This window comes from Rhinolophus sinicus, linkage group LG09 (assembly GCF_036562045.2).
Source record: "Rhinolophus sinicus isolate RSC01 linkage group LG09, ASM3656204v1, whole genome shotgun sequence".
Taxonomy (NCBI): Eukaryota; Metazoa; Chordata; class Mammalia; order Chiroptera; family Rhinolophidae; genus Rhinolophus; species Rhinolophus sinicus.
In genome coordinates, this window is record NC_133758.1 from 75590676 (window position 1) to 75616305 (window position 25630).

At 37.1% G+C, this 25630-nt stretch overlaps 1 protein-coding gene across 8 annotated transcripts in view; it reads right to left on the reverse strand.

The window, feature by feature from the left end:
• Nucleotides 1-25630, reverse strand: part of CACNA2D1 (calcium voltage-gated channel auxiliary subunit alpha2delta 1) — a 457790-nt gene that overhangs the window by 351290 nt on the left and 80870 nt on the right. For all 8 annotated transcript variants that reach the window (XM_019746897.2, XM_019746896.2, XM_019746894.2 and 5 more), the window contains exon 2: nt 9250-9331. In XM_019746897.2, the coding sequence (XP_019602456.1) occupies nt 9250-9331 (82 nt within the window). The remainder of the gene's footprint in view (nt 1-9249; nt 9332-25630) is intronic.

Consider the following 25630-nt stretch of genomic DNA (forward strand, 5'->3'; position numbering starts at 1 on the left):
TCTTGCCTCAAATTCTTCAGTCCTCCCAGAGCAGTTTTTCAACCTCAGCAATAATGACATTTTTACCAGGCCATTCTTTGTTGTGGGGCGATGTCCTGTGCATTGCAGGGTGTTTAGCAGCATTTTTTACTTCTATACACTAAATGCCAGTAGCATTCACACCTCCCCCCCCACCCCCAGTTGGGACAATCATAAAGGTTTCCAAGCATTGACAAATGTCTCCTGGGGGACAAAACTGCCCCTGGCTGAGAACCACTGCTCACTATATAAAGACATTAAAGACATTTTCAGGGGGGAAAAAAAAAAAAGCTATGCATTGCATACTGAGAGTGTACAGTAGCAAATAAGCGTCTTTTATGCCGTTCATCTTCGTTTTCCGGAAGCAGCTAACATTTGGCTACATCATTTCCATGAGTTTTCAGCTCCCCTGTCCCTTGTGCAACTCATAGACAAGGAGAGAGCACAGCCACTCTGTCACTCTCTCTGTGATTAATATTACCAAGCCATTAGATTGCTACTTAGAGAAACAATAACAATGTATCCCTCAAATACCAGCATAATTTAAGAAACTGTCAATTATTGATTGATAACGGAACAGATTGGCAAGGTAAAAAAAAAAGAAATTTAATAGTCTTTCACTATTAATGTTTGTGAACCAATAGTATTTCACATAAAAACATGTTAATAAAACACTGAAAGTCACCATAAGATTAGAAATCCCTTAGAGTTTATTTTACCCTATATTTTTGAAAATGAATGTAATTAACCACTGTTTAAAAAAAAAAGAAAAACAGCTTCTCTAAAATCTCTAGTGGTAGGTAAATGGAGTCCATACTCTCTATCGGTAGTACATTCTACAGTCAAAATTGATTTTTCTCTACTTAGGGGGGAAATGTGCTTTATTTCCCTAAAATAATGATCATCTCAAGTTACCTATAGAATTATGGTAACGGACATAGTGACAACATTTCCTCATTGAAGGTGTAGTAAGGAATTTCTGAACAAAACCAAAATGTGAAGTAAATAAGCTGTATTTTAAAAGTAATCATATCACTTGTGTAAAGTAGTTATATTACTTTTAAAAATAATTATATTACTTTTATAAAGTAATATAAATATAAAGTTACATTTGAAAGAGTAATAAGCATTTAACTTTTTCACAGCATCTATTACTGTTTCCACATTTCATTTTATATGCCCTTTCACCCCTACACGTTTCTGAGGAAGGGAGAGTGTTTCTATCTATTTCATTTGACAAGCATGTAAAGGGAAATCTACTATCTTCAAGCTACTTAGTAGCATTCCCGAGAGGAGAAAAAAATCCCCACATTTGTTGTTGCCTCTGCTTCTTTCTGATTCCCCAGTCAGAATCACCAATGATTAATTATGTTCTGCTTTAAAGTATCTTCTTTTGCAAATAAATTAATATATTAAACTCTCTACCACCTCGAAAATGAATATTCTATTTACATAAGATGACGTGACCACAGTGTCAAACAAAAAGCATCAGTCTGCAAACCCCATGAGTTACTAATGAAATTCTTCACTCTAACCCCTTATGTAAATACTAACTTAAGAGAACTGAATGCACAATATTTAGACACGTTTCATATTTACATCTTTGAGAGCACATTGAAATACGAAGGTACTGATTTTAACAATACTTAACTTATGAAATCACAACGGTGAGTTAAAGCCAGGAAATTCTATGATGATGCCATTGTACAATGATTTTACCTTCAAAAGTGAACACCCAGGTTAAAAAAACAAAAATGAATTCACACACTTCCAGACAAAATTTCCATTCAAGGAGAAAGTCTTATACGATGTTTCCCCGAAAATAAGACCTCGCAGGACAATCAATTCTAATGCGTCTTTTGGAGCAAAAATTAATATGACCCGATATTATATTATATTACATTATATCATACCATATCATATCATATCATATCATATTATATTATACCTAGTTTATAGTAAAATAAGACCGGGTCTTACACTGATTTTTGCTCCAAAAGACACATTAAAGCTGATTGTCCGGCTAGGTCTTATTTTCGGGGAAAGCCAGTAACAAGAAGGTGGCATTTCAGCTCTCCCTGACAACTAGAGAGATACACGAATCTCAGTTATCAAAAAGTTTGGATTCCCCTAACATCATTCATTATCAGAAGACACAACAAAATGTTGGAATTGAAAGAGCAGGGAGCTATGGAGCAATGTTGCATAATATAGGTGACGATTTCAAAATGAATATACTGTTAACACTACAGGAATACCCACTGTACCTTAGATAGGTACAAGATGAGCCTGGGAGACTCACAAAGCATCCAGAAAAGCTGTAGGAAAGACCAGATATTATACCTTGGAGGGGAAAGGAGCACGGTAGAAAAGGTAGCCAGGAAGCCTGGGATCAGTGTGATGTCCAAAGGTTGCAAAATTCTATGCCCCCAGCCACGGAGAACAGAAGATACAGAGCAAGTCAGGCCTGAACTGTCCCTGGGCCCCTCGGCTAAGCCTAGGGTGAGGCCAGTGACACCTATGGCAAGAAATTTCAGGAGCCACTCACTCCCTGAGGGTTATGCAGGTTTGTGACCCTCACATCTGCCTCCTTACACTGTGTGCCATTGCCACATCACATCGCTCACCTCAGTCCAGGTTCTGCAGAGCCCCTGCCCACACTTCTCCCCTGATGAGAGAGAGAGAGAGAGAGAGAGAGAGAGAGAGAGACAGAGAGAGACAGAGAGAGACAGAGAGACAGAGAGACAGAGAGATACCTACGCAGTATTTGAAATGAAGAGAAATTCTACCTCTTTCAAAATATAGCCTTCACATCTGCTTCCTAATACCAAATATGTTAACGCTCAGAGATCAAAAAGTTACTGAAGATTTAAAGAACAAAGTGTAAATGATAATTAACAATCCCTTCTTTTGTAATAAAGAGGAGGCTACGAGAAAGCCTTGGATTCCTAAATAGAAAGGGGGAGGAGTGAAGAAAATAGTTCACAAAGGAGGCAACAAACCTTCCCGATGACAATAATTTGCTTATATTGTTGTGGTTTGCTGTCCCCAGGGCAGGGTCAATCAAATGTGGCAACTGAGGACTTCTGACATAGTCACAGTTTTGTTTTCTTTTAATATAATAACTCTTTGTAGGCTCTGATATCTATTTTATAGAAAGACAAACAGTAGTTCCTATTCATCAATTTATTTTCAGAAAACTTTTTCAGGAACCACCATTATCTGATAATTTCGACATTGGTCAAAAATTAGTACATCTTTATCAAGAAATACTTTACCAACAAATTAAATGAAAAAAATGATTGCTGGCCAATGTTCATGAACTTAAAAATATTGTTTTCAGGAATATTAAGAACACTGTAAATTTTAAAAATTATCTATTAATATATGATGATTAGCCTCTCCATTTGCCAGCATGGTAACTAAAGGAATGTGTGTGTGTGTGTGTGTGTGTGTGTGTGTGTGTGTGTTTAAAATAAACTGTCTTTTAAAATATTCTACAATTCAGATTGTTTCAAATGCATATATGCTTCAAAGTCAGGGGATCTTTTCTCTATTTTGTCTTGATCTATAATGTTTAAAATATATAAACACAGCTACTATTTTATGTTAATATATCTTTTATACATTTTTAGATATAGCTCTTACAAGGAAAGTATTCAAATAATACATATCAGTAGAAAACTGTTAGTTGTCCTCCACTCTGTTCTCCTCCTTCCACTCTGATGGAGTTGGCATACGGCTACTCAGCTAAAGACCATTTTTCTAACTCCCTTCTGGTTAAATATGGCCATGTGAATAAGCTTCAACCACTGAAATGCAAGCAAAATGTCTTAACCTTAAAGTAACTGGAATGTTAGCAAAGTATCTTACCCTTAATGTAACTGGGTATCTGTGTCTCTAGTCTCTTTCCCTGCCCATGATGGCTGGGAAATAATGGCAACTGGAAGAATCACTATGGGCTAGGAATGGAAGTCACATGCTGAGGATAGAAGAGTCAACAAGCTGACCCTAAACTGCTCACCTCTAGACTCTGACACGAGAGAAAAAGACATGGTTGTCTTATCTCTTTGCTACACTGGGTCAGCCTGTATCCCAAATAATACAAAAGAATGAAAATTGCTGAATTCTGATTAGAGATTGATACATATTTTATATCAATTATGTCACGAATCTCAATAACTCAATGAGAAGAAATATCTTGGTCAGACTATAAAGTTATCAATTGGAAGAAAATAAGTATTTTCTTCAGGTGGAATACCATAAAGACAGAATCAAGAAAAGCAAATTCCTGTACATTTTTTAGCGATTCTTTCAATAGATACACACACAAAACCATTTCTGTGCACACTAACAATAATGGAAGGTTTTAAACTCTACATATAAATTTACATTTTACAATTTCCTTCTATGTTTTCCTTTTAAAAGGAAATTCAAATAGAAATATTCAGGAGTGGATAACTGGTAGCAAAGTATTAGCTTCTTCTAATTTATCTATTTTATAAAAAGAGCAGTAGCATAACCAGATATGTTAACCTGGTACCTAATCAGGGATCTGCTTAACTTCTCAAAATACTAGTAGCAATATAAAAGGGTAAAATATTAACAAATATTCTAAAGCATAACAAGATTATTCTTTTTAATTTTGGAGTGACATCGAATTCAGTAGTTGTGTAGCATAGAACGAAAACTTAACCTTGTAATTGATCCATGCATATTAAATATGATGTTCACTTCACAAGGTTGTCCTGAGAAGTAATAAGATAATGCATGTAAAGGGCTTACTACAGTGCTGGAACTAATGAAAAACAAATGAAGTCCTTCAGTTATATTTAAAAGGTTCAATATATTAAATTCACTAAGAAAAATTTGAACACATTATCTCTTTCCACTAATTTTTTTTTTTTTCTTCCCTCATTTATTTCTTCTACTTTGTGGTTGAGCACATGCAATTAATGGGCATGGTATCTCCCAATAAATGTTTAGATAATGTAATAATTCATTAGGACATATTTTAAAATGCAAATGCATGAGGATAATAGTACTGCTTAAGCCTATTCACGCTTGATTTTTAACAGAAGTTAAGTTTATTCCTAGGTATTTTATTCCTTTTGTTGCAATTGCAAAAGGAATTGTTTTTTGTTTTTGTTTTTTATTTCTTCTTCTGAGATTTTATTGTTAGTATATAGGAACGCAATGGATTTTTGTATGTTGATTTTGTAGCCGGCACCTTTACTGTATTCATTTATTGTTTCTAACAGCCTTTTGGTGGAGTCTTTAGGGTTTTCTATATACAGCATCATGTCATCTGAAAAATGTGACTATTTAACTTCTTCACTCCCAAATTGGATGCCTTTTATTTCTTTCTCTTGCCTGATTGCTCTGGCTAGGACTTCCAACACTATGTTGAAAAGCAGTGGTGATACAGAGCAACAATAATCAAAACAGCATGCTATTGGCAGAAAAACAGACACACAGGCCAATGGTAGAGAACTGAAAACCCAAAAATAAACCCACATAAATATGGACAGATAATTTTCAACAAAGGAGCCAAAAACATACAAATGGAGAAAAGATACCCTCTTCAAAAAATGGAGCTGGAAGAATTGGAAAACCACATGCAAAAGAATGAAATGAGACTTCTATCCATCACCATGTACCAAAATTATCTCAAAATAGATCAGAGACCTAAAATAAGATCTGAAACAATAAACTGCATAGAAGAAAACATAAATAATTAACTTATAGACCTTGGGTTCAAAGAGGATTTTATGAATTTGATCTCAAAGGCAAGGGAAGTAAAAGCTAAAATAAATAAATGGGACTACATCAAACTAAAAAGCTTCTGCATAGCAAAAGAAACCATCAACAAAATAAAGAGGCAACCAACTGAAGGAGAGAAGATATTTACAAACAGTGCCTCCAATAAGGGGCTAATATCCAACATATATAAGGAACACATTTAACTCAACAACAAAAAGCAAACAATCCAATTAAAAAATGGGCACAGGATCTAAACAGACATTTATCCAAAGAGGACCTAGAAATAGCCAATAGACATATGAAAAGATGCTCAACATCACTAATCATCAGAGAAACGCAAATAAAAAATCACAATGAGATATCACCTCACCCCAGTTAGAATGGCTATCATCACCCAGACAAATAATAACAAGTGTTGGAGAGGCTGTGGAGAAAAAGGAACCCTCATACACTGTTGGTGGGACTGCAGATTGGTGCAGCCGCTATAGAAGGCAGAGTGGAGGTACCTCAAAAAATTAAGAATAGAATTACCATATCACCTAGCAATTCCTCTCCTGGGTATCTAGCCAAAAAATCTGAAAATATCTATCCGTAAAGATATATGTGCAGCTTTATTTACAGTGGCCAAGGCATGGAAACAATCAAAGTATCCATAGATAGATGATTGGATAAAGACGATGTGGTATATATACACAATGGAACACTATTCTGCTACAAGAAAAGATGAAACAGTGCCATTTGCGACAACATGGATCTTGAGTTTATTATGCTATGCAAAATAAGTCAGAAAGAAAAAGCCAAGAACTATATGATTTCAATGATATGTGGGATATAAACTGAAAGCAACAAAGGGACAAGACAAAAAACAAAGAAACAAAAACACATAGACATAGAAAATAGTTTAGTGCTGACCAGAAGGTAAGGGGGGAATGGGGTGGTAGATGAGGGTAAACAAAATCAAATACATGGTGATGCAAAGAGAACTGACTCTGGGTGAATGCACAATGGGATATATACATGATGTATTACAGAATTGTACACTTGAAACCTATGCAAATTTACTAACCATCGTCACCCCAATAAACTTTAATTTAAAAAAAAAAGTAAGAAGAAAAGTTAGGCAGGTAACCTGGGAAAAATATCTCATTTATAAAGTATTGAATTCATCAAATAATGTTTATCAACCTTCCTTCAGCTAATAACTTATGATGCCATAAAGCAATTTTCGTTCAATTGCAAAGAGGTCTTATTTTAGCTATGTTGCCTCATTACAGCTGCTTCTAAACTCTTCATGTAAAATGCTAGTTCTATTTTGTGAAGCCAGTAAAAACAATTACATTAAATAATTTTGGAAGAATCATCATTCCCACAATATTGAATTTCAATCAATGAACCTGCTAAATTCTTCCATTTATTCAACTTTTGGTCCTTGCCATGTATCTAACACCCCCAATCTCAGCTCAAAGTTCACTCTCAACTCTGGCATCCTTCAGTCAGCCTCTGCTGTTAGTTCCCATGGCCAAAAAGAATGGTATCACTTGGCCTCCACCATGAATCTTGTCTCTAGCAAAAGGATGGATCATTTATCTCTGTAAAATGACACTCTTCATGTTCCCTAACACTTAAATTATTTTTCCAATAATAAATTCTGTTCTCTCTCCCTTCTTTGTTACATAATATATAATTCTTTTAATATGCAGCATCTTTATCTGTCACTGTAATTATTTGTCTCATAAACCAAAAAAAAAAAAAAAACCATGATAGGGATTTTCTTTCATCCTGTCCATTCTATTTTGTTATCCTAATTCAGACAACGCCATTTACTCATTTAGCAATATTTACACTCTTCTTAGTAATCTATACATCATACAACATAGTCGAAATTAGGTCAGACTTTTTGTACTTAATGGTTCACTGCAAAAAGCAGATTCAGCGAAAAGGGGTTCACATATTTACACCAATAGTAGAAACTGGGTCGGCCAAAAAAGTGGTTTTTGAGGCTGAAGAAACAATGAAGGAGTGACAGAGAGCTCCCAGGAGCAGTTTATTTTTAATCTCAAATTGTCAATAAAGAGAGTAATATAACTTCTAACCAGAATTTATCCATTGTCATTTCTTTTTTTCTCATTCCACAAATTCCATCACTTTCATAGAAGCTCACATTATCTTACAAACTTTCATATTCTTACTAATTTTCCCACAATAAATCATGGTAGATCACAAGTATCAGCTTAAGGGATCTTTCAGGAATTTTGTACCCCATAATAATGGATATTTTTGATTAGCAGAGTGTCAGTTCTCTGAGAAGAGGAACTGTGTCTCTGACAAACCTTTGAAGGCTGCACAGTGCCTGGGACATATTCTGTGTTGACTAGAATTAAATTTGATCATTATTATTCACAAGGAACACCCTTCATTTCCAAATGTATTCCTCATCCCACTGTGTTTAAGTTTACTTAACATACTCTTAGATTGAAACTTACAAGTTTTTAAAAAGGGTTTCTGGAATAACTTTTTTAAGTATTTGCTTAATCAGATTTCCTTATGAATTTATATTAATGTATAAAGTGACCATGAATTCTAGTTTCTCCCAGAGAGAAATCTTCACATATAAATATTCATATACCACACATTAAGTCACTTTTATGCCATTTCATCTCGTTGACCCATCACATTTACGGAAAATAAAAGGCCTCATCACATTACTAAGAATGCAAGACAAAAGTACTTACAAATTGATATATTACTTACATTGAAATGGAAGAAGTTAGACTCTAAAGAAATGACATTTAATTTTTAATTAATCTTACAGCAACTATCATGCAGATGTTTTTACTCAAGTAAAATAATCTATTTAAGATGCTATATAAATATTTATATATTGCTATCATTTTCAAAAATCATTTAAAATGGACTTTCATAGTCATTTCATAAATCATAAGAAAAACCATATTTTACAGTGACTCCCTTTCTTGCACCAAAATCTTTATTATATATCTGAATGACTCACTCTAGTCTCCAGACATGGCTGTAATCACTTTTCAACTCTTTTTAAAACTAAAATCTACTCTCAAAGGATGGAGACGTGTTCCCACTGAGCATATTCAAAAGAATCCATTATAGTACTTGAAGTCACCACTATGTGAGAGATTATAAAACATAGTCTGAAGAACGGAAATGTGACGTTCCAATTTAAATTTTAGGGGTGTCTATGTATCACTTGGACTCATATAAGTGAGGGCTTTGTGCAAACTATAAAGTGTGGTGAGACAGCTTTATTAATTGTTAAGGATGGTGTTTCTTTTTCATAATAACTAGCAATACAAGGGTCTCTTTCAGAATTTCACTACCAGATCCACATGAGAAATCATATCCCATTTATAATACAAACATGGCTTCTTAGAAGACAGAACAACATTGAAATGAAAGGGAAAAAAAGATTAACAAGTTTATTTGGGTTCTACTCACATCAACAAGCTGATTGACGCCACTTGCTGTTTTCGCCAGTGTCACAAGGTCTTCTTGCATCTTATCCACCCATGACTTGATACTGCAGAAATTAAAAAGATAATATTCTATCACATCTCTGGCAAATTAAGGCCATAGCCATTTTGTATCCATGCTGCAGATAATTCATTAAACTGCCTTTAAATCTTTCTTCTCCTTCTTAGCTCTCATTATGTGCACCCTACCATTCCGCTCAAATTACACAGCCAATGAAACACTAGTATAAAACCTCTTAAAGTGTTGAAATACCACAAAACAAAAAGAGAAAAATGACATGGATGGCTTGTCCAATATAAGTCTAAACATTTGCTTATTTTTTATGAAAATTCCATTTAAAATTAGTTAGTAAAAAGAATATTCTAAACTGAACTTTATTCTTTCCCTTACAAGTCTTCTGAATATAACACTAAGGGTGTGCTAAGTGTAGAATATTTATTTTTTAATTCAAGAAAATATGAGAAATATTTTTAAATGTCTCTTAATTTCATTACCCAGGGATAACCTGGGTAATGTAGTTACATTTAGTCTTTTAAAATTATTTCACATAGTTGAAAGCATATTATGTAAAATTTATATATTTTTTTCCTGAGGTCATATGATAAATACTCCCATGCCATTACATGTATCTTATAAACATTTTAATGGCCACTCAATATTCCATTTCCTGTACATTCGACAATATACTTGACTATCCTTTTAAAAAAAATATTTAGGATGTCATCACCTTTTAACCATTAAAATTTACACTTCAACAAATATCGTAGTGCATAAAGCTTAAGGTATTCCATTTCCATAGCTAAACTCAGATTTGGAATTACTGCATCAAAGCTTAAGTTTTAAAGGAATGATTTTGAGCATTACAATTATGATTGAAGGATTTAAGTTTAAATCTTTTTAGCTATATACTTCACATTAATGCAATGGATATCTTAAAAACAAGCTATGGATGTTTGGACATTTTAGAAAAACCTAAATCAATGGCCTATCTTATCTTTTTAGGCATCAGAGACATTACTAACTACTACACAATTTTCCCCAGTTAAATCAATATATTTAACTTACCATCCTTTTATGTACTTAATTTATTCATCCTGTTATAAAAAGTGTGTAGTCTTTTCTGCCCATGCAAATATAAGAAAGCACTGGTAAAAAGGATAGATGATTTATTTGAATTGGAAATTCTCTCTACACAAATGTGAGACGTACAACTGTCTGTTGCTTATTTATTCAACGTCTTTAAATTTATTAATACTAAATATTTTCCCTCCTTTAATAGATCAGCTCCGAGAGTGGTACAGAATAGTGCTGTTTTATAAAAAAAAAAAAAAGGGGGGGGGATCCAAGATGGCAGAGCACTTAAATGCTATGCTTACCTCCTCCCATGAGCACTTAAAAAATTATAAGAAAATTATAGAACAATCAACCTGGAGAAACATCTCAGTCTAGCTGGACAGAAGTCCTATAACTAAGGATAGAAAGAAGAAGCCACACAAAGACTGGTAGGAGGGGCGGTGATGTAGGACGGGCTGGCCCCAAACCTCCCCCCAAACCTCTGTGTGATGGCTAAGAACCAGGAGGAATATCTCGGCCACAGATGACCCACTCAGAGAAATGAGGCACCTCAGCCCCACACCAGGCTTCCCAGCCAAGAGTACCGGTGAAGGGAAGAGGAGCCCTCATAACATCAGGCTGTGAAAAACAGTGGGTATCCTGACTGTCAGGTGAGAGAGAAGGCTGTGAGAAACCCAGAGCACAGGCTCACTCACTGGAAGGCACTAACCGTGGGCTCCTACAGAGGGACAGTAACTCAGGAAGCACCACAGACGTACAAGGAGAGACTAACATGTGTGGATCGAGGGTAAGGAATAGACAGGCAGTCGCTATTTTCCCTGTCTAGAACTTTTCTCCTACGCAGCCGGCAGGTGGGCGCCATCCTTCCTATGTTGAGCCCTCCCCAACATGGCCAAATCTGAATATGCATTGGCCTGGAAAGTTCTGCTCACTCCACTGTGGTGACTTCCTAGGGCCCTGCCTCACCGAACTCACCCAACCCCAGAGGCACTTTCTGCAACCCACAGACAACCCCCACCCCACACACTCCAGGAGGCTCTTTCAGCAGCAAACAGTGAGCCTCAACTTGTGTGCCACCAGCGGTACTTTTGAAGCCAACAGCCATCCCCGTTCATGCTGCACTCTTTCTAGGACTCTCAGGGGTCCGTGGGCCCCAGGCAGTCAATAGCTGGCCTCTGTGTGCTTTGAGACTTTTACTGAGTAACTCCAAGTGCATCACTAGCACTACAGAATGTACATTAACCTAGTGAACATCAAGCATCCCACCCTGGTAACTCCCAAGGACCCTGCCTCACCCAACCCACATATTGCATGACGCTCTATCAACTCCTGAACCTTAAGGGAGGCAGAAGGCAGCAGCAGGCCTCGGGGTGCCCTAGAATTTTGCCAAGCTACCTTAGGCCTAGTACTGGAAGTCAAGCTCAGTTCACAACATGGGGCCTCCAGGTCTTGCACAGGCAGCAACTAACTGTGGATTGTTTTGTATCTCTAACCAGATAGTTCCCAGCCGGATACAGACCGTGTTTGACCTTGACCTGCACGAAAGCCTCTTCTGAAAGGGCCCTCAATGAACATAACTAGTGGTCGACTTCAGATTACAACAGAGCACCACCCAACTAGCCCCACAAGTGGCATATACAAAGGACAGTCTTGGCAGGCACCAGAGCCTGCTGGGGGTGAATCCTGCTCCATGGAGTAAGCTCTCCACACAACAGCCCATACGCTGTGAATGTGGCCAAACCCCACAGCCAGTCAGTCTGAGGGTCAGTCCCACCCAGTAACATGCCAATCGCAATCAAGGCTCAACTTTAACAGGAGAGCACAAACAACCCACACAAAGGACACTCCTGGAGCACCTGACACAGGTGACCAGAGAGACTGTGCCACTGGACCCAACAGTGCACCAACTGCATAAGACCACCAGGCCAAGACTGGGAGAGGTAGCAGATCTAACTAATACATAGAAACATGCACAGAGAGAGAGCCAAAATGAGGAAACAAAAAAATATATACCAAATGAAAGAACAAGAGAAAACTCCAGAAAAGGAACTAAACCAAACGGAGGTAAGCAACATACCAGATACAGAGTTCAAAACAATGTTCATAAGGATGCTCAAAGAACTTAGAACTTCAAGAAAGAGACAGCACGCATGAAAAAGGACAAAGAAATCATAAAAAAGAACCAGTAAGAATTGAAGAATACAAAAACTGAAATGAAGAATGCACTAGAAGGAATTGCCAGTAGACTAGATGAAGCAGAGAATCGAATCAGCGATTTGGAAGACAAGATAGCAGAAAAACCCAATAGGAACAGCAAAAAGAAAATAATATTTAAAAAAAAAAAAAAAGAGGATAATTTAAGGGGCCTGTGGGACAACTTCAAGCATACCAACATTCGCATCATAGGGGTACCAAAAGGCTAAGACAGAGAGCAAGGTATTGAGAATGGATATGAAGAAATAATAACTGGAAACTTTCCTAACCTAGTGAAGGAAATAGACGTACAAGTTACAGGAAGCAAAGAAAGACTCAAACAAGATGAACCCAAAGAGATCTACACCATGGTATATTATAATTAAAGTGTCAAAGTTTAAAGACAAAGAGAAAATCCTAAAGGAAGCAGGAAAAAAAACAACAAAAAAAAACTAGTTCCTTAAAAGAAAGCTTGCAAGATTGTAAGCTGATTTCTCAACAGAAAATTTATAGGCAAAAAGGGATTGGCACGAAATAGTCAAAATGATGAAAAGCAAGCACCTACAACCAAGATTACTCTAACCAGCAACCCTATCATTTAAAATTGAAGGAGAGATAAAGTGCTTCCCACAAGAAAAAGCTAAAGGAGTTCATCACCACCAAACAAGTATAACAAGAAATGCTAAAGGGACTTCTTTAAGAAGAAGGGAGGAAAAAAAGAACACAAACATAAATAATAAAATGGCAATAACTATGTATCTATCAATAATCACTTTAAATGTAAATAGATTACATGCTCCAATCAAAAGACATAGGGTAGCTGAATTGATAAGAAAACAAGACCCATACATACACTATCTATAAGAGACCTACTTCAGATTGAAAGACACATAAAGTCTGAAAGTAAAGAGATGGAAAAAGATATTTCATTTAAATGGAAATGAAGAAAAGGCTGGGGTAACAATCCTTGTATCAGAAAAAACATATTTTAAAACAAAGACTGTAATAAGAGACAAAGAGGAACATTACAAAAATGATAAAGGAATCAGTACAAGAAGATATAACCCTTGTAAACATTTATGCACCTAATATAGGAGCATCTAAATGTATAAAGCAAATACTGAGCAACATAAAGTGAGAGATCAACAGTAATACAATCATAGGAGTGGATTTTAACACCCCATTGACACCAATGGACAGATCTTCCAAGCAGAAAATCAGAAAGAGAAACCTTAAGTGGCACACTAGACCGGATGCATTCAATTAATATTTTTAGAATATTTCACCACAAAACAGCAGCATATGCATTATTTTCAAGTGCACCACATGAAAAGATAGACCATATGTTAGGCCACGAAACAAGTCTCAATAAATTTTAGAAGACTGAAATCAAGTGTCTTCTCTGACCACGATGGTCTGAAACTAGAAATCAATTATAAGAAAAAAATTTAAAAATACACAAACACGTAGAGGCTAAATAACATGCTACTAAATAACAAATAGGTCAACAATAAGATGAAGAAAGAAATCATAAGATACCTTGAGACAAACGAAAATGAAAACACAACAACCCAAAATCTATGAGATAGAGTGAGAGCGGTCCTAAAGGAGAATTCATAGAAATGCAATCTTACCTTGAGCAACAAGAAAAATATCAAATAAACAATCTAATCTTACACTTAAAGGAACTAGAAAAAGAACAGCAAATAAAGCCAAAGGTGAGTAAAGAAAGGAAATGACAAAGATCAGAACAGAAATAAACAAACATCTAAAAAGATAAAAATAAATTTTTAAAAAAAGAAAAAGAAATGAAACCAATAGCTGGTTCTTTGAAAAGATAAACAAAATTGATAAACTTTTAACTGGACTCATCAAGAAAAAGTGAGAGAGAAGCCACATAAATAAAATGAGAAATGAAAGAGGAGAAGCAACAACTGACACCAGAGAAATGCAAAGGATTATACGAATATAATATGAACAATCACATGCCAACAAATTGGACAATCTGGAAAAATGGATAAATTCCTAGAAATATATAATCTTACAAGATTGAATTAAGAAGAAACAGAAAATCTCAACTAGCTGATTACTACTTATGAAATCTAATCAGTAATCAAAAAATTATCAACAAACAAAAGTCCTGGAACAGATGAATTTTACCAAAAACAGTAGTACCTCGGTTTTCGAACGTCTCCATTGACGAATATTTTGGTTTACGAACACCATAAACCCGGAAGTAATTGCATCAGTTTCGAACATGCCTTCGAAGTCGAACATGTCACACAGCTTCCGCTGAGTGCAAGATCCTGAGGCCTAGCTGTCACCTGTTTTTGAACACTTCAGAACTCGAACAGTCTTCCAGAATAGATTGTGATCGAAAACCGAGGTACCACTGTATTCAAAGAAGAATTAACATCTGTCCTTCCCAAACTATTTAAAAATATTCAAGGGGACTGAAACCCCCAAGCATATATGTATATATTTTTTAATTTTGCGGTAGTTTAAATTTTTTTTTAGTTGGGTAGCGGTGTGTTTCTCCAGGGCCCATCAGCTCCAAGTCGTTGTCCTTCAATCTAGTTGTGGAGGGCACAGCTCAGCTCCAAGTCCAGCTGCCGTTTTCAATCTTAGTTGCAGAGGGCACAGCCCACCATCCCATAGGGGAATTGAACCGGCAACCTTGTTGTGAAGAGCTTGTGCTCTAATCAATTGAGCCATCTGGCCACCCCACTGGCAGCTCAGCAGCAGCTCGTTGTGGAGGGTGCAGCTCACTGGCCCATGTGGGAATCGAACCGGCAACCCTGTTGTTCAGAGCTCATGCTCTAACCAACTGAGCCGCCCAGCTGCCCCCTAGTACATTTTTTGACGCCACCATTACCCTGATTCCAAAACCACACAAAAACATTACAAAAAAGAAAATTATAGACTGATATCCCTGATGAGCATAGATGCCAAAATCCTCAACGAAATATTAGCAAATTGAATTAAGCAATACATTAAAAAGATCATTCAGTATGATCTAATAGGATTTATTCCTGGTATGCAAGGTTGATTCAACATCTGCAAATTAATTAATGTGATAAACACATAAACAAAATGAAAGACAAAAATCATATGACCAGGGGTGGCCGATGGCTCAGTTGGTTAGAGCATGAGCTCTTAACAACAAGGTTGCCAGTTCGATTTCCACATGGGCCAGTGAACTGTGCCCTCCACAACTAGATTGAAAACAATGGCTTGAGCTTGAAGCTGAGCCACTGGTGGATGGCCAGTGGGTTCAGTGGTTGGAATGCGGTGCTCATAACACCGAGGTCACCGGTTCAAGTCCCACAAGGGTCAGTCGGCTCTGCCTTCCACAACTAGATTGAAAACAAAGACTTGACTTGGAGCTGAGCTGCACCCCCAACTAGATTGAAAAAAACAATGACTCGACACCCTATAAAAACACATTGTTCCCCAATATATTCCCCAATTAAAAAAAATAATAATATGACCACATCAATAGATGCAGAAAAAGTCTTTGAAAAAATCCATGATTTTGATTATGATAAAAACTTTCAGCAAAGTGGGAACACAGGGAACACACCTCAATATAATAAAGGACATATATGAGCTAACATCATATACAATAGGGAAAAGCTTAAGGCCTTCATCAGAACAAGACAAGAATGTCTTGCTCACCACTTTTATTCAACATAGTATTGGAAGGCCCAGCCACAGCAATCAGAAAAGAAAAAGAAATAAAAGACATCCAAGTTGGAAAGGAAGAAGTAAAACTCATTATTTGCAAATGGATATAAAGAATCCTAAAGATTCCACAAAAAAAACTATTAAAACTGATAAATGAATCCAGTAAAGTAGCAAGATACAAAATTAATATTCAGATATCCGTTGTATTTATATACACCAATAATGAACTGTCAAAGAAATTAAGAAAATAATCCCACTTAAATTGCGTCAAAAAGTAAAATAAAATAAAATAGAATAAAGTAAAATAAAATAAAATAAAATAAAATACCAAGGAATAAATTTAACCAAAGAGGTATCACACACTACTTGATATCAAACAATATTACAAGGCCATAGTAATCAAAATAGTATGGTATTGGCATAAAAACACACACATAGATCAATGAAACAGAATAGATAGCCCAGTAATAAGCCCATGTCTATATAGTTATTTAATTTATGACAACAGAGGCAGGGATACACAGTGTCATAGACTGTCTATTCAATAAATGGTGCTAGGAAAAGTGGACAGATACATGCAAAAAATGAAACTGGACCACCATCTTACACCATATAAAAAATAAACTCAAAGTTGATGAAAGACTTAAATGTAAGACCCCAAACCATAAAACTCCTAAAAGAAACATAAGCAGCAAATTCTCTTAAGTTGCTTTTAGTATTATTTTTCTGATCTATCTCCTCAGACAAGTGGAAAAAAAGAAAAAATAAACAAATGGGACTACATCAAACCAAAAAGTTTTCACACTGTAAAGGAAACCATCAACAAAACAAAAAGATATCCTAGTGAATGGGAGAAGATATTTGCCAATGATACATCTGATAAGAGGTTAATATCCAAAATGTATTAAAAAACTCACACAATTCAACATTAAAAAAAAAAAATTCAATTAACATATGAACAGAGGACCTGAGTAGACATTTCTCCAAAGAAGATATATAGATCGCCAAAAGACATATGAAAAGATACTCAACATCATTAATCATCAGAGAAATGCAAATCACAACCCCAATGAGATATCACCTCACACTTATCAGAATGCCCATCATCAATAAATCAATAAATAAGTGTTGACAAGGATGTGGAAAAAAGGGAACACTCGTGCAATGTTAGTGGGATTGCTAATTGGTGCAGCCACTAGGGAAAATGGTTGGGAAGTTCCTCAAAAAATTAAAAATATAACTACCTTTGGACCCAGCAATTCTGAATCTGGGTATTTATCCAAAGAAATCCAAAACAGTAATTCAAAAGATATATGCACCTCTATGTTCACTGCAGAGCTATATACAATAGCCAAATATGGAAGCAACCCAAGTGCCCATTGGTAGAAGACTGGATAAAGATCTGGTACAGAATTTTCCAGTCAAGATGGTGGTGTAGGTAAACACTGTGCTTACCTTCTCTCAGGACCACATCAAAATTACAACTAAAGTACAAAACAACCTTCATTGAGAATTGCCTGAAGTCTTGCTCAACCAAAGCCCTACAACTAAGTACTTGCAGAAGAAGCCACCTCGAGACTGGTAGGAGGGGCAGAGATGCAGAATGGGCTGCTCCTAGACCACTGTGTAACTATTAAAAATTGGAAGGGAAATCTTGGCTGCAGAGATCCCTCCGAGAGAAGCAAGGGGTCCCAGCACCACACGAGGCTCCCCAGCTCAGGGTTCCAGTGCCGGGAAGACAAGACTCCATAATTTCTGGTTGTGAAAACCAGTGAAGATTGTGGTTGAGTGGGACAAAGGGTGGCTGCACTCCAAGGGGCTCCACTTGGAGGGCCTGCACATGGACTTACTCGCTGATGGGCTCACTCACTCTGAGCTCCAGCACTGAGACAGCAGCTAGAATGTCAAAAGAGACATACCGGGAGGAACTGAGTTGTCTGGCTGCAGGGTGAGGGCTAGAGGGGTAGCTTGCTTCTGGATGGAGGAGCTGGCAGAAGCCATTGTTTCTTTGTTGAGCCTTCCCACCTCCCAGCATGTAGACACCATATCAGAGTCTCCATCAAGCTGGCCCTGCTAATTCTGAAACCCTGCCCCATCCAAAATTTGGGCATACCCAAGCCACTTCCAGTGGCTTTTCCATGCAAACTGCCTGGCTTGGCTCATGCTACAGACTTTCCTAAAGTCTCTCAAAGGTTCACGAAACCCAAAAAAGAAGCATCTAGCTTCAGCGTGTGCCATGCCTTTGACTAAGCAGCCGTAAGCCTGGCACTAGCAAAAGCCGGCCTTGGTTTGTGGTTTGGCCTGGCGGCCATCTGTGGATTGCTTTGTGGCTCATGCCAGGCAGCCCCAGGCAGCACACTGGCTGAGGCTGAACCTGGCCTGGCAGTGGATTCCCTTCCAGGTGGCCCTGGGGCTGGCACACCCAGTGGCCAGCCTCAGACCAAGCAGGAACATCACCTGGCCACCTCCAAGGACGACACACTCCAAAGGCTCACTGGGCAGGCACCAGAGCCCCGCTAAAGCGAATCCTTCTCCGTAGGGTCAGCCCCACCACAACAGCTCCTCCACTGTAGTCATGGCCAGTCCTCACAATCAATCAGTCCCACGGTCGATCCCTTTCACTGACTTTCAAACAGCAACCAAGGCTCAACTACAACAGGAGGACACACACAACCCACACAGGCTCAATAAATATTCTCCCTTGTTTTCATTTATGTTAAAGTATGCTTAGCTTTTATGTATTTCATTTACTAAGTAGTTTGTTTCATATGTAAATCAAACCTTTGTGTTTTCCTCTAAGGCATTTCAGCTATTTTATGACTATCAGTTTTCCTTCTTGCTCTTTTGCTTATCAGCTCATGGTATTTTATATGTTCTCATATACCTTTATATAATACGAATATGATAAAAAAAGATGAATCAATATGAAGAAAAAATAAATAAAAGGAAGGATGTATAAAGTAGAGCAAAATTTATAGAATCAGTAAAATGAATGATACATACATTATTCTAATATTAGACCTTATGCTGCTTATGAACTGGACATATATTTGAAAAATATTATAAATACTAACTAATATTCTTATTACTGCTATTAGATAAATATAATTTTCCCCATGTTTGCATTAAAAACAATAAATTACAGGGCCGGCCCGGTGGCTCAGGCAGTTGGAGCTCCGTGCTCCTAACTCCGAAGGCTGCTGGTTCAATTCCCACATGAGCCGGTGGGCTCTCAACCACAAGGTTACAGTTCAGTTCCTCGAGTCCCGCAGGGGATGGTGGGCTCCACCCCCTGCAACTGGAATTGAACATGGCACCTTGAGCTGAGCTGCCACTGAGCTCCCAGATGGCTCAGTGGGTTGCAGCGCGTCCTCTCAACCACAAGGTTGCCGGTTCGACTCCCGCAAGGGATGGTGGGCTGTGCCCCCTGCAACTAGCAACGGCAACTGGACCTGGAGCTGAGCTGCGCCCTCCACAACTAAGACTGAAAGGACAACAACTTGAAGCTGGATGGCACCCTCCACAACTAGGATTGAAAGGACAACAACTTGACTTGAAAAAAAAAAAAGAGAAAGTCCTGGAAGTACACACTGTTCCCCAATAAAGTCCTGATCCCCTTCCCCAATAAAATCTTTTAAAAAAAAAAACAACAATAAATCACAGTAGCGAACAGGTAAGAACAAAGACCACTGACACCATTTTTCTGAGATCAGACCATCTCATTTCTCCAAGCAGGTACTGAACAAGTCCTACAACCGAAGGAAGTTGAATCATCTCTTCTCAAATATAATTCCCAACATTTACAAATAGTAACAAGTATTATACATTCCTTTAGCTGGGAAACTGAGAGCCAAAGAATATATGTGTATATGCAAAAACATGAACTTATGCCTGAATTCTGATTTATGCTAACCTGATCTAAAAATATGCATCCTAACTTGACACCCAAGTATAATGTCACTGCCAGTGTTCATTGAGGTGAACCTGAATTGGCTGAAAAGCAAGTCAGGACCCATCCAGTGTTTTCTGCCCCACTAACAAGCTATCAAGAACACTTTCTAGGAGCAAGGATTATTTTTCACAGACGTGAGGTGTTACCTGGTTTTCCTAAAATCCATAAGCACTCTGCCTTTCAAACCTGGAATTAGAAGATTACAATGGCTAGGAAATAAGGAAAGAGCCCATTCATCATGGAAGTGAAAAATTACACAATTTATGCAAAGTACAGAATTTACACATATGTGTAAATTCTTTACCAGGCTTTCTCTTTTTAGGTAAATTGCGAAGCACAGTTTACTAAGCACTATTTCATTAAATGTCTCCAGAATGTACTATAAAATTTTGGAGAAAGTTACAGAGGCTATGGCCTTTTCGTGTAATAAGAAACTAACATATCATTCCACAAGGAAGAGTTTTTTGTTTGCTCTCTGTTAACCCATTCAACAAGAATTAGTATTTGCTGCAGACGATACTGAAATCTGGAAATGCAGAAATGAAAGATATGTGTTAAAATCTAGTTGGGCTTAAAACTGGGTCTGGCAGAGAATACGAATATGATGGTACAGAGGAGGAAAAATGTATTTTTCTTCTACCCGTCTAAGCTCTAGACTGAGACCCTGCAACAAAAGACAGATTAACAAGCAAAAAGCATGCAAATTAATTTAATGTGAGTTTTACATGACATGGTAGCCTTCATAAGGAAATAGACCCAAACAAATGTTTAAACCAAAAATCCTATTATACTTTTTCTTGGAAAATGTGAAAATATTATACTGCCAAATTTCTCATTTTTTGAGTGTAGAGCCTAATTTATAAAAGAATATTCTGGAAAATTAAACAAGTACACATATCCCTCTTTAAATATCTTGAAACAATATATAAATTTTGAAGAAAAAATCAATGTAAAATAAAACGGATTGCTCTCAGAAAGTTTAATAGTTTGCTTGACAATCTTTCTCTTAGGAATAGACATATATTACAGTATCTGACCAGCTAAAAAAAGTTGAACCCAATGTATCTTGCTACACTCATATAGATACAATAGAACCTGACTAATAAGGATGCTATTTCTATGAGGATTTTCAAACTCCTGAGGTCAGGAACACACTTACTCTGCTTGTTAGAAATGTACCTCCCTTGTCAGAGACGCACACTGCTGGTTTTGAAGACGGAGGAAGGGGGTCTCAAGCCAAAGAATGTGGGCAGCCTCTAAAGCTGGAAAGGCTGAAGAAACGGATTCTATACTACAGCCTCTGGAAAGGACCTCTGCCCTGCTGACACCTTGAACTTAGTCCAGTGAGACCCATGTTAAATCTCTGACTTACAGAAATGTAAGATAATAAATTTGGGTGGTTTTAAGCCATTACGTTTGTGGTAATTTGTTATAGCAGTCATAGAAAACTAAGTTAGGTATCAAACCAGGTCCAGACCCCAGACCACCTGATTTGCTGTCTAGGTCTTTTCTCAGATAACAAGTGCCTGTTATATCACCGAATCATGTACTCCTGAAAGGCAGAAATCACTTTTCTTTCCCCCCGTGAGATGTGACCCAGGAAGGGTTGAATGGGAGCCAGTCAGAAAGTACTTTCAGGCTAATAATGTTTATGCACGAGATGCTCCAGAGAGAAACAAAATGGCAGCATGAAACACACTGTACTGTTTAGTTCTTCAAACACACCCAAACCACTTTTATTCAGGAGTAGCTAGAGTTTATCCTGGAGTACCCAGCTGTGGGGATTGCCTTTCTTGGGGTGTGCCCAATCTAGGCTTGTTTTGATTCCCATATTCCAGATAATCTGTGGGTGAATAAACAATTGATAGGGGCCTGTCTGAATCAGTCTAAAGCACCCAATTAGTCTAGAACAGGGGTTGGCCATGAATAAATATGAAATAAATTCACGATGTTAATAAAAAAGTTTTAGCTTTCTTTTGAATTCTGATTCTGACATCCACTAGGTTTTTATTATTATTTTTTTTAATTTTAGTTAATGACAGAAATAAGAGGGGTATCTTAAATAACAGCTGTGATAAAAATCTAAGATTGGATAAAGGCAAGGACATATCCTTCAGAAAACCTATTCCAGGGACTTCAAAGGTGTGTCTTCTAGTGTGCCAAATCGGATCTGTTGGAAATAGCTCTGGAACACTGCTGAAACGGATTCTGTGACCCTGTCCTTGGTCAAGTAAGAAGAGTGCTTTGATCGAGACTGAGTGGGACAGCTGGGGCAATGAGCATCTATTTCCTAGAGATTTCTCTCCAGATATCAATCCATTCCTTAATCATTTCTTGGGTGTGATTTTTCAGCCAGTTAGAAATCCAACTAAATGAACTGTATCCCACTCACAATTCTTTTTTGGGTTCTAGATGAAAGAACAGACCCTGATCAATGTTGTCACAGTTTAAAAATGTAAAATACAGGGAGTGTTGATCTCATTTGTACGTTAGTTCTATAAACTCACACCTGGGGAATGAAAATAAATTAATAAATAAATGTACCTCCCTGATTTTAAGTGTCAAGTGATAACAGAGGCTTCAGCGTTATGAAGATAGGACTTGGGAAGCCTAACTGTCCTTTCTTCCTATATTTGATGTGGTGAGTCCTGGAAAAGAAGTGAATGTGTTTGAATCTACTGCTATTAGTAAGAACAGAGTTTTAAAACAGACATCTTTCTCCACACCCTCCTTGAATTATCCAACTAGCAATTATCATAGAGACCAGAGCAAAAACAGAATAGGAGATACACAGAAGAGAAAAGGGAAAAGAAGAGATTTGGAGGAGAAAGAGTGGGAGGGTGAGAAGTCTTTGCAGCCCTTGTCCTAAAGCAATTCTCTGCCTAGGCCACTATTTTAAGAAATAATGTTATTTTCATTCCAAGGAAATAGACATCGCTTTGCCCTGTGGATCTTGAAAAAAATAAAATATCACAAGATCTAAGAAACTGACCATTTCAATTGTGTTGATATATAAACAGCTTGTTCATAAATTTGAAGTAATAAGATCATGTATTTCAAAAGTGTTCTACTTGCTATAAATATCCCACCAATGCCAAACTGCTCCTATTTTTGTTATATAATAAACCACCCACAGTGTTCCTGTAGTTGGGTAAAAATAACATGAGTAAGCCAAAGATTCAGATAACCTAGACACACTATTTTTGCTAAATATGCATTTCTTATTACCTGGATAACTATATCATGAAATACATCTGTGTGTGTGTGTGTGTGTGTGTGTGTGTGTGTGTGTGTGTGTGTCTGTGTGTCTGTGTAAAAGGAGTGCTTGGTTCCTACATTAAATCTAGGATTGTTTGTGAGATGGGTATCATGCCAGGAATGTTAGTTCCCAAAATTATTAGCAATTTAAGTCATTTAAATAAACTGCTGTTCCGTTTTTAGAAAGCTGTTTTGACTTGTGAAATGCTTTAGTATTCCATTTTTTCTTAGAGTCAATCCTGTAGGAAATGTAAAAGTCCTTTCCTGTTGGACTTTGGCTGCCCGCACGTGTGTGTGTGTGTGTGTGTGTGTGTGTGTGTGTGTGTGTGTGTGTGTGGAGAGAGAGAGAAAGAGAGAGTTGTTTAATCCACTTTACAAATATATATACTCATAATTCTCAAAACCAAAGATTCTTTATGAGATCTACTTTTCCACCATCTTGGATTAATTTTTGTTTTATCCAAGCAATTTTTCATTGTTTATTTTTTAATTTTTAATTTTTTTGTTTCTTTTTGCCTCAGCTGCAGCAATTTTCTTCCAGCTTCCGAGACAATAAATGAGTAATACACTTTAGGGTTGCTATTAATGTAGTGCCATGGATTAGCTAGAGGGGTGAGGGTTCTCATACAGGGAGTTGATCCCTTGAGGCCTGGAGAGCTTTGTTTTTTATCCTTCCACATCAGAATTAGTTACAACCTCCAGCATAGTCCCTCTGCAGCCTGGTGACAACTGAGGTGTCCCACATGGCCTCACAATCTGCTGCTAGTGTTTCTATGAACCAAATGAGCTGAATTTCTAGTGGCTCATTACAAAACCTCCATTCATTTTATTGAAGAACTTCCCTTTCATTGTTTATCTATATTTTCTTCAGTCATTGCAGACTGTTCTGAAAAGTTATTTTAGCCTAATTCAAGCACGTAAATATTATTTAATGCCATGATAAAAATTTCCTCATTTCCTTTCTTCTCTGAAATATTAACTGAGATTTCACAAGATTTCCAATATTGCAAAATACTCAAATGCTTATATTTGAATTCTGACCTAAATGGCCAACCTACATTCCCACATGGATCAGTATCTAGAATCAAGCCAGTTTAACTGTTGCACAAACATGTCAGTTTTGTCACATTATTTAATCATGCTTTCCACTAGCCTGAAGTTACTCCTCTAAATTTTTTTCAGTTCCTAAAAATCACCTTTCAAGTCTGTGCTTCAGGTACTTCTTGTTCTGGATAACCCATGTCCTCAAACCCTCAGAAATTCTTTCCCATATCTAAGTTCCTAAGAGTATACATACATATACAAATTATATGTACACCTACATATACAGAGGGTGCCCCAAAAATGTGCCCCCAAAAATGTACACACATTTTAAGAAAGGAAAAACTATTAAAATGGTAATACTCAATATATACCGGTAACAAAAAATGAATACAAGTCACGTTTGAATTCTGCGATTACAAGAGGTGCTCAATGTGGTTACCATCAGTGTCCAGACACTTCTGATTATGGTGAACTACTGCTTGAGAAATATTGACCAAAGTGTCCTCTTGTATACATTGTTTTGGCACCCCCAGTATATGTTGCCTGTCCTACAAAAGGGCACACCTATGGATATACTGTGTTATGTCAGGATTATTTTTCTCCAACAATACTTAATTCTGTTGAGTGGATGGACCACAGCTTACAGTTCTCCATTCTGAGAATATCTAGCATCATCCTGAACACACAGTAGACGCTCAGTGGATAATAGGGAACACCTATACGTGTCAAGAGCTGTTCTAAACATGTTATGTGAACAAACTCTTTAATTCCCACAAAAATCTACTGAGGCAAATACTATTGTGAGCCCCCCTTTACAGATGAGGAAACTGAGGTATAGCGAGGTTAAGTTAACTTGCCCACGGTCACAGAGTTAATAAGTGGCATAGCCAAGCATTTTGCCTTGAGAAGACAATAGAATCTACCACCTTAATAAATGCCCATTGATGCGGTGATCTGAAACATGATTTGGTTCTTCTCATCATTAAACCACCAGATAGTCATCCTCAACTCTCCTTTCATCATAACTTACAAATGTCTCAAGTTTTCTGCTTTATAAAATTTCTAGCCCTGGGTTCTAAGTTTGCTTCACTGATGTAAAGAGAGAAAATGACAATTAGAAGTCTTATTTTTACATGA